At 41.2% G+C, this 8,648-nt stretch overlaps 1 protein-coding gene across 1 annotated transcript in view; it reads right to left on the bottom strand.

The window, feature by feature from the left end:
* Positions 1-222: 222 nt before the first annotated feature.
* MTAP (methylthioadenosine phosphorylase) overlaps positions 223-8,648 on the bottom strand; it is a 46,386-nt gene continuing 37,960 nt past the window's right edge. The window contains exons 6-8 of the mRNA XM_010853313.1: positions 7,157-7,396; positions 3,275-3,397; positions 223-437 (exon numbers count right to left, since the gene is read on the bottom strand). Coding sequence (XP_010851615.1) covers positions 399-437; positions 3,275-3,397; positions 7,157-7,396 — 402 coding nt within the window. The 3' untranslated portion in view covers positions 223-398. The remainder of the gene's footprint in view (positions 438-3,274; positions 3,398-7,156; positions 7,397-8,648) is intronic.

Genomic DNA, 8,648 nt, shown 5'->3' with positions numbered 1-8,648 from the left:
CAAAGAGTATTTTTTAAGCCTTTGATACATTTTACCAAACTGCCCTCAAAAAAGACTATACCAACTTACAGTCACACCAGTAAATAGTCTAAGAGCTTTTCTTCTTCAAATTCCTTGGCAGCACAGGAATATTACTGACTACCTTTATTGTTACAAATTTAATAGGGGAATGGTGAAAGGTGTCTTCTTTTTTTTCTTTTCTGGAAGTGTAATTTGCTTTCCTTCAATTATTTGAAGCAGTCCAAGTCTTTGAGAAGGCACCTCTGATGAGTGCAATGTCTTATCACTTCTTCCTTGGGGAGCAAGGGCATGAAAGCTGCATATCTTTTCTATGTTTTCCCAAGCAGGAATTCCCAACAGGACTGGAATTGCGAAGTCTCCTGGGCAGCCATGCTGTTTTAATGTCTTGGTAACAAAACAGAAAACTGGGCCATTTTCTGAAAGGAAGTAGGCACAGATTATGATTAATCAAACAATTAGTACAGGCAGGAATTCTCATGCTTGGGGGCATGATAATCACCTGGAGTGCTTATTTTCACTTTGATTTTTATAGAGTGAGGACTCATGGGATATATACTTGATAAACTCTCCAGAAAATTCTCATGTTCACTGAAAGTTTAATAATCACTAACCACATATGGAGTTTTGGGCATTAATCTTTTTTAACTGTTCGTTCTTTATTCTCCTTTCACGTAAAGTGAGGTTTAGAATGTTCATCTCAGAGGACTGTTCTGATTCTCACTTATCTCCACCCCTGCCCCTTTACATCCACTGGGACATATTTGTACACCAACCCCTAGCCTTTGTCTTATTCCACTGAAAAATGTCACTGAAATTTTAATATGCGAGTATCTCCAAATAGACTAGGAGCTTCTCCATAACAGCGTCTTACATATCTGTGTAAACCATAGCTTGACATATAGTTGGTGCTCACTAAGTGATTCTGAAATGAATTAGTGAATTAATGATACACACTTCAGTATTCAGAGAGCTGAAAATACTGCCTTGGAATAAGGGATTATTAGTGTGGTATTCCTTATATGTTACAGAATGGAGGCTATGATTCTCAATTTTGTCTAGAGTAGCAATTCTTCATTTTCTCTCTTCTACACATATTAACCCGTTTAAAAAAATGCCGTTTTACACACACTTTCAGAAGCTTCACAGAAGGAATAGAGAACACCAATCTACTATCCAAGTATTTTTACTTAAAAATGAAGCTGAAATAATAAATTTATTCCTTGACAAATTATCTTTGAAAGTTCAAGGGGCTATGGTCAAATTGGCTTAGTAAAATTCTGACCAAGGATCAGAAACCTTAAAAAAACAAAAAACCAAAAAAAACCCAAACCCCAAACCTCACCATCCCATCCAGCAGGTAACAGCCTCAGCAGTACCAAAAGAATGAATCACATTTCCTGCCAGTCAACAGTGTTTGTTTTGATAAGCCAAAGTCATACTGTTCAATCGCATTACACTCATTACGTTTCACCAGATGTAACTGTTTCTAGTTTAAAGTGACATTCTCCAATTCCTAGAACTGATTTTCTGTTCCCTTTTTCTTCATCCATATAAAAAGAGTTGCCTATATTTCAATTATGATGAAATAATTCATGAGGGAAAGGACCTATCATTAAAGAATATTTATCTCCTGAGTAGATAGGCTGAAACCAACAGATGTGTTTCCTGTTCCTTATGGATTTAAAATCTAGTAGGGAAGACAGTACTCTTGCCTGGAAAATCCCATGGACGGAGGAGCCTGGTGGGCTGCAGTCCATGGGGTCGCAAAGAGTCGGACACAACTGAGCGACTTCACTTTCACTTTTCACTTTCATGAATTGGAGAAGGAAATGGCAACCCACTCCGGTGTTCTTGCCTGGAGAATCCCAGGGATGAGGGAGCCTGGTGGGCTGCCGTCTATGGGGTCGCACAGAGTCGGACAAGACTGAAGCGACTTAGCAGCAGCAGCAGCAGGTAAGACAGAGTACAAAATGCCAGTATTCCTGGTTTTGCCAGTCCTCAAGGCTGAGAGACATTTTACACTGGTTTTCTGGAGCCTGCTTGTACCAGCTTTGTAAAAACTCATTATGTATATCACTTCCCAGCTTACCGGTGGCTTCATGTTGATAGCTTGAAATGGGCTGTGCAAGAGCATTTTATACTATGGCAGTCAGCAAACTACAAATCATGGCTCCTCCATGCCCAGCAGTCGGCAGTCATTTACTACCACAGTATTGTCATCACACTAAAACAATGGCTGTCATTCCAGGGTTCCTCGGTGGTTATTCAGGTTGAGAGGGGCTTTTATCAACTTTTCAAATCCTCTCTCAACTCTAACACCTAAGAGTAGAGATGTATTCTAGGAGACCTTTGGATATGCTGGCTACCCTCTTTGGATACTAGGTGAATGTAACATCTGATCAATTTCAGCCAACCCCTTATCTAAGGTGGTTAATCAAGAGACACAAGAGGTCCAGATAAAAACCACACATCTGAGCTCAGCAATCAGTTCAAATCATATTCTGGGAATTAATACTAGAGTTGAAAAGCTACCAATCTGCAACCCTCCACATGTTTATTACTATCTTAATTTGTCTGATGCAACATTAACTATAAGTAAACAGTCCCTGGCACCATTTTGGTATTGTATGCCAGTGTTTTGGCTTTAAAGGCTGCCAGTACTTAGCATAGATCTGCCCACGGACCGAGGAGCCTGGTGGGCTGCAGTCCATGGAGTCGCTAAGAGTCGAACACAACTGAGCGATTTCACTTTCACTTCTCACTTTCATGCATTGGAGAAGGAAATGGCAACCCACTCCAGTGTTCTTGCCTGGAGAATCCCAGGGACGGGGGAGCCTGGTGGGCTGCCGTCTATGGGGTCGCACAGAGTCGGACACGACTGAAGTGACTTAGCAGCAGCAGCCAAAGAGAAAACAGCCTTGTCTGCAGTATAATACGTGTACAGAGCAAACACTACCAATCTTCTGAAGTAAAATTTACGGATACACTGCAAAGCAGGACAGTGTCAAGAACCTGATAGACTAGATAATAAAACTCCTTCACCTCAACTTTTAGTGCTCTTGCATTACCAGCCAGAATATATCTCTCTTCCATTTATGGTTAGTATGCTAGTAAATGACATGAAAACATGTAGAAAATATCTAGTCTAGTATAAAATGCATGAACAGATGGACCAAGGGTCCAATGCAAATTAGAGAAACGGGCAGCTGAGAGTCTATGGAAGTGTCTGCTTGTAGATGGAGAGGATACTTACCTTCATGTTATGGAGGGTTTCTGACCATTCCATGGATCCTATCTGAGGTATGGTAGTGAGAAGTAAGCTTTTGGCTTTATTGGCATTTTCTTTCAGGGTCTTTAAGACCCGGTCCACTGAAACCTAGAAAAACAACAGCACAGGACATTACCAGCAATTTAAAATTCCACTGCTTTTCACAGAACATTTTTTTCTGAGTTCCTACTTGATCTGTTGAAGTCAGTTTACTCCCAAGAACTTGAACCCAAGTTCTGCATTTATTAGGGGAGAGGTCATAGAGAAATCCAATGACATCTCTGAAAAGCACAACTAGTTTTCAACATGGTGTCGGAGAAACCTTTTCAGTTGTATAATGTGTTGGCATGGCCTAGAAAGCTTGTGGCTCTTCTCATGTCCACAGAATGGATTCCAGTTTTAAAACTGTTGCTATACTGGATAAATCAGAAGATAAGAACATTTCCCTTTAGAGAAGTCTTTAATAAAAATAATGGAATCAAAGCATCACCATTTTTATAGTCCCAGTGAATTAATGGATGGGCTGTTAACATCACAAAACCAGAAACCCAAACCAAACAGTCCACTTTCATGAGCTTCCTTGTGGATTATGATGTCAGAATTAGATCAAATCTCTGGACCCTGCTGCCAATTTACAGAAAATATAGAACACTGCGAAATTGGATAAACCATCCTAAGGAGATGATTTCAGTAATCACACTGTGGGAAACTCTATAGGACAAATGACCTGGTTTCTTTTAAGAACACCTGGAAGCAAAAAATCACTTACGCTACTTGAGATAACTAGAAAATTGAACTTTGCCTGGATATATTAAGGAATTATTGTTGGACTGTGATAACAGCAATGTGGTTATGTTAGATGTCTCCTAAAATGTTCACAGATAAGTTCATGGATCAGCATGTAGATGAAACATGGTTGGCTTAAAATTGTTATGTTATGTTATGTTATGAAGTTGCATTCACGGAAGCTTACCCCATTGCTTCTGTGTATGACTGAAACTGCTTCCTAAGGAAGCTGAAGGAAGTTGAGTATAAGACAGATGACCAGAAAGAGTACTTGTCATGCTTAACTATGCTTAGAAGAAACCCAAGATTCAGGGGCACCATGATTATACCTTCCTATTCCTTCCTAGACCCCTCCCACAATATGGAGATGTGTTTACAACAAAATGATAAGCACTGTAGCAGAGAGGAGTGCCATCACTGTGGGAGGGGTCACAGCAGAAGGAGGCGGCCAGCTGGGTGCCTGCCAGGTAGGCAACGTCAACTGCAGCATCGTGAAACAACCAAGAGATTTGCCTTATATTTTACTCTTTTCCTCATCCTTTGTGGCTGCTATTTCTATACAGATTCTGACCTCCTTTTCCTCTGTGTTTTTGCTGCTGTGCTCCACCCAGAAAGTCCTTTCTGCTTTCTCACAATAAATTCTCACTCAACATCCAGCTTAAATCTCCAGAGTTTTCTTCGGAAACTACATCCCTCCACCATTCCATCACACCTATCATCTGACTACGACCCTCTTAGGGGCCAGTACTATACTGTGCGTGCTAAGTCACTTCAGTCGTGTCCAACTCTGTGCGACCCTACGGACTGTGGTCCACCAGGCTCCACTGTCTATGGGATTCTCCAGGCAAGAATATTGGAGTGGGTTGCCATACCCTCCTCCAGGGGACATTCTTGACCAAGGAATCGAACCTGTGTCTCATATCTCCTGCATTGGCAGGCGGGTTCTTTACCATTAGTGCCACCTGGGAAGCCCTAGTACTATACTATTGGCTCCGTATTTATCATGTTTAATTCTTCCAGTAATCCTACAAGGTCAGAAATGTAATTAACACCCCCCACTCATGTGGAAGGGTTAAAGAAGTCACCCAATATTACAAGTAAAAAGAACAATGGGAATTTGAAGAAGGGGTTAGGCAACTCTAGAACCTTTTTCTGTGCCAGGCTGCACATCTGGTTTAAAGCACAATGATACACATAGCTGACTGAGATGATGCCATCTTTGTCTATGCTTTCCTTGTGGGATTTAACATTATTTGCTTTCATGCCTTACCACTTACACAGAGCTTAGTTTTTTTGCTTTTAACTGAAGTAGCTCCAGTTGACTGTTTTCCAAACCTCATGTGGCCTACTAAATGAAAGCACCATTAGCTCTGCAAAGGAGACAAATGTTATGAAACCACGCAGAAAGCCACAGGCAGGAAGCAGTCTACTCTCGGGGAGTGGCAGAGGCTGGAGTCTCCTATTAATTGGAAGCAACTTCTCAACATCATGAGGCAGAGCTGCCACTGAGGTGACCAAAGCTGCCAAGTCAGAGACTACACTGGGTCAGGATTTCAAAATCTCTTAACTAACAAACATCCTCAAAGAATCTGTGTTCATCCATGACCTAAACTCCATACCCATGGATGGAGAGGCAGCTAGAATATCTTAGCCTGTTTTACATGAAACTGGATGGTGAAACAAGCAGCTCTGAGATGGTGCTACAGTCCCCCTAGAGAAGATGTCACCTCCCCTAAATGTCTCCAGAACAGCCACTGCCATACTCCTTCCTTCAAAATTTCTTGGCTGCAGTTTTGTCCTTTTCTCTTTTTAAGATGAGATAAATGACAAGACAAATGATCTGGTTTCTTCAAGTAAAATGCAAGCAATGAAAAGGGAGGAGAATATTAGGTTAAAGATTTAAGAGGCTTATCATTCAAATACAATGTGTGGATTATAAGGGATCCTGATTTGAACAGTTAAAAATGATGAGACAGGAGGGAAAATGTGACAAGTCTGGACATGTGATTTTAAAGAATTAATATCACTAATTTTTTTGTACAACAGTGATGGTGTGGTTTTAAAAAAATTATTTTTAAAAGAGAGGTCTTTTAGAAAAATTTACTTCAAAATCATAAGGGTAGGGGGCAGAAAACTGAATAGGGGCATATAAGTAAGTCAAGAGTTGGCACGGCTGATGATTGTGGAAAGCTGGGTGATGGGCACCTGGGGTGTTCATTACACTAAACTCTACTTTTGTAGATGTTTTGAAGTTTTCCACAAAGGACATATTTGTTTTGGAAGCCTGACCTCAGTGGCCCATTATCCTCAAATACCAGCTGGATCTTGATGTTTTTTTCTGCTTCAAAACCCTCACTGACCTCCCATCTGAAATCCTTACATAGTCTACATGGCCCTGCCTCCCTCTTCCCCCTCCTCACCTCTCCAGCATGGCCCTCTTTCCCATCACACTTAAGCCAGGCTTCCTGGATGTCAAGTATTTGGTTGGGCCCATTCGATACGTACTTCTGTATCCTACCACATTATTTCTATATAACCCCGAGCCTTCTCACACTGGTTTGTTTGACCTCTACCCAGTTCCTTCAAAACCCAAAATGTTAGCTCCTTATGGACTTGTCTGTCTGCTATTGTATTTTTATAGCAAGCACAGTACCCATCCATGGCAGGTTAGACATGAATACAGAATCCTCTTACCAGGAAAGGTACATTAATAGGTTTCCCCGCTACATAATAAACAGGAGCATAAAGAACTTATAACCAAGAGTCTTTATCTGTAATGTAAGAGCTGAGTCTCAGTAAGATTCCCAACACACCTACATGTTTGCAATGTACTCTTCCCTGTTGATCCTTGCCTAAGTGTCCTTTCATTCTCTATGAAGATTTTGTTCTTCCAATGGGAACTACAGAAAAAAAATCTGGTAACACCTAATGATAATGTATCAAAAGCTGACTTTAAAACTTGGTATAAAGGCACTTTCTGGAACTAATGTAATAGAAACAAAAAGTTAAGACACTCTGTCACTGGCTCTCATGGCACTTGGAAACCCAGGCCATACATGTACCAAAGAGAATTCCACCTACCGCTTCCTCATGCTCCTTCCAGCAATCATAATCTGTCGCCATGGCGATACTTGCGTAGCAAATTCCCGCCTCCTTAGCAAGAACCACCTCTGGAACTGTGGTCATGTTGATAACATCTGCCCCCCAGGTCTGGAACATGATGCTTTCTGCCCGGGAGCTGAAACGAGGTCCCTCAATGGTGATCACTGTCCCTTTTGAGTGGCACCGGAGTCCTAACTTCTTAGCAGTCTCTATGAGGACCTAGAACAGAAAGAACCAAACTCAAAACATACAAACAGAAGCTAAGCTTTATTTTTTCTTCCCTGCTACTTTAAAAGATTCTTACTATAAATACCCAGCACCTGCAGGCCCTCAAAGAGAACCTGGGTGATCACAGAAGGGAGTTTCCTAGCTCCCCATCCATTTACATAACGCTCTGTCCCACCCAACCTCTAGCTCACAGCAATAAGAGCAAATACTGGGCTTTTTCTTTACACCAGGCATTTGTTTACATGCTTTAATCTCACTTTTTAGCTGCTTTAATAGATTATCATGGACTGTGAATGTGGGCTTGAGTCTGAGCTCTTAACCTTCAAAGCAACACAAGGCGCCCTCCTCATCCACGTCTCAGAGATGTGCAGAGTGAAGTTTCCAAGCTCCTGAGAAACTGATTCTCATTGCTCTTCTATATAAAACCTGAGGGCTTTTGTGAAAGCTTTTTTGGAGTAGAAGGTACTTTCATAATCTCTTTGCCTGCTGCCTCTCTAAAGACATACAATAAAAAACAGAATGCAGCTATGCTGATTTCTTCTATCCAGAGATAAACTTATCTTGGCACCCTTTAGAGGCAAGGCCATATATGAGTTTAGAAACATTATTTAAAAGTTTGATCACTTTTTCTAGTGTCTAATAATGTATATTTAATCTAATTTCATTTTTCTCTTACTCTGTGCTTAAACATTCCTGTTTAATTGAAAAAAAGTTAGTCCTTTAAACTATTAAAGTACTGACAAGAATTCACTTCCCTATGTCCTAGTTTTTTCATCAGTGATATGGGAGTAATAATATAACTCATAGATACTGTGAAGATTAAACGAGCTAAGGAATACACTTCCACTTCCCTGGTGACTCAGATAGTAAAGAATGCCTGCAGTGCAGGAGAAGCAGGTTCAATTCCTGGCTTAGGAAGATCCCCTGGAGAAGGAAATGGCAACCAACTCCAGTATTCTTGTCTGAAGAATCCCATGGACAGAGGAGCCTGGTGGGCTACAGTCATTGGGACTGCAAAGAGCTGGACACGACTGGGCAACACTTCCAAGGAATAAATGGCAAGGAGTGCCCAACACAATATATAAGTGCTTAACTGGTCTTCTAATTATTTTTTTTAATCCTTTTGGCTGCACTGGGTCTGGATTGCTGTGCACAGGCTTCCTCTAAATGCAGTGCCTGGGCTTCTCATTGAGGTGGGTTCTCTTGTTATGGCACACAGGCTCTAGGACGTGCAGGCTTCAGT

Source organism: Bison bison, unplaced genomic scaffold (genome assembly GCF_000754665.1).
Source record: "Bison bison bison isolate TAMUID 2011002044 unplaced genomic scaffold, Bison_UMD1.0 scf7180017864326, whole genome shotgun sequence".
NCBI lineage: Eukaryota > Metazoa > Chordata > Mammalia > Artiodactyla > Bovidae > Bison > Bison bison.
This window is presented reverse-complemented; position numbering and strand designations above follow the sequence as displayed.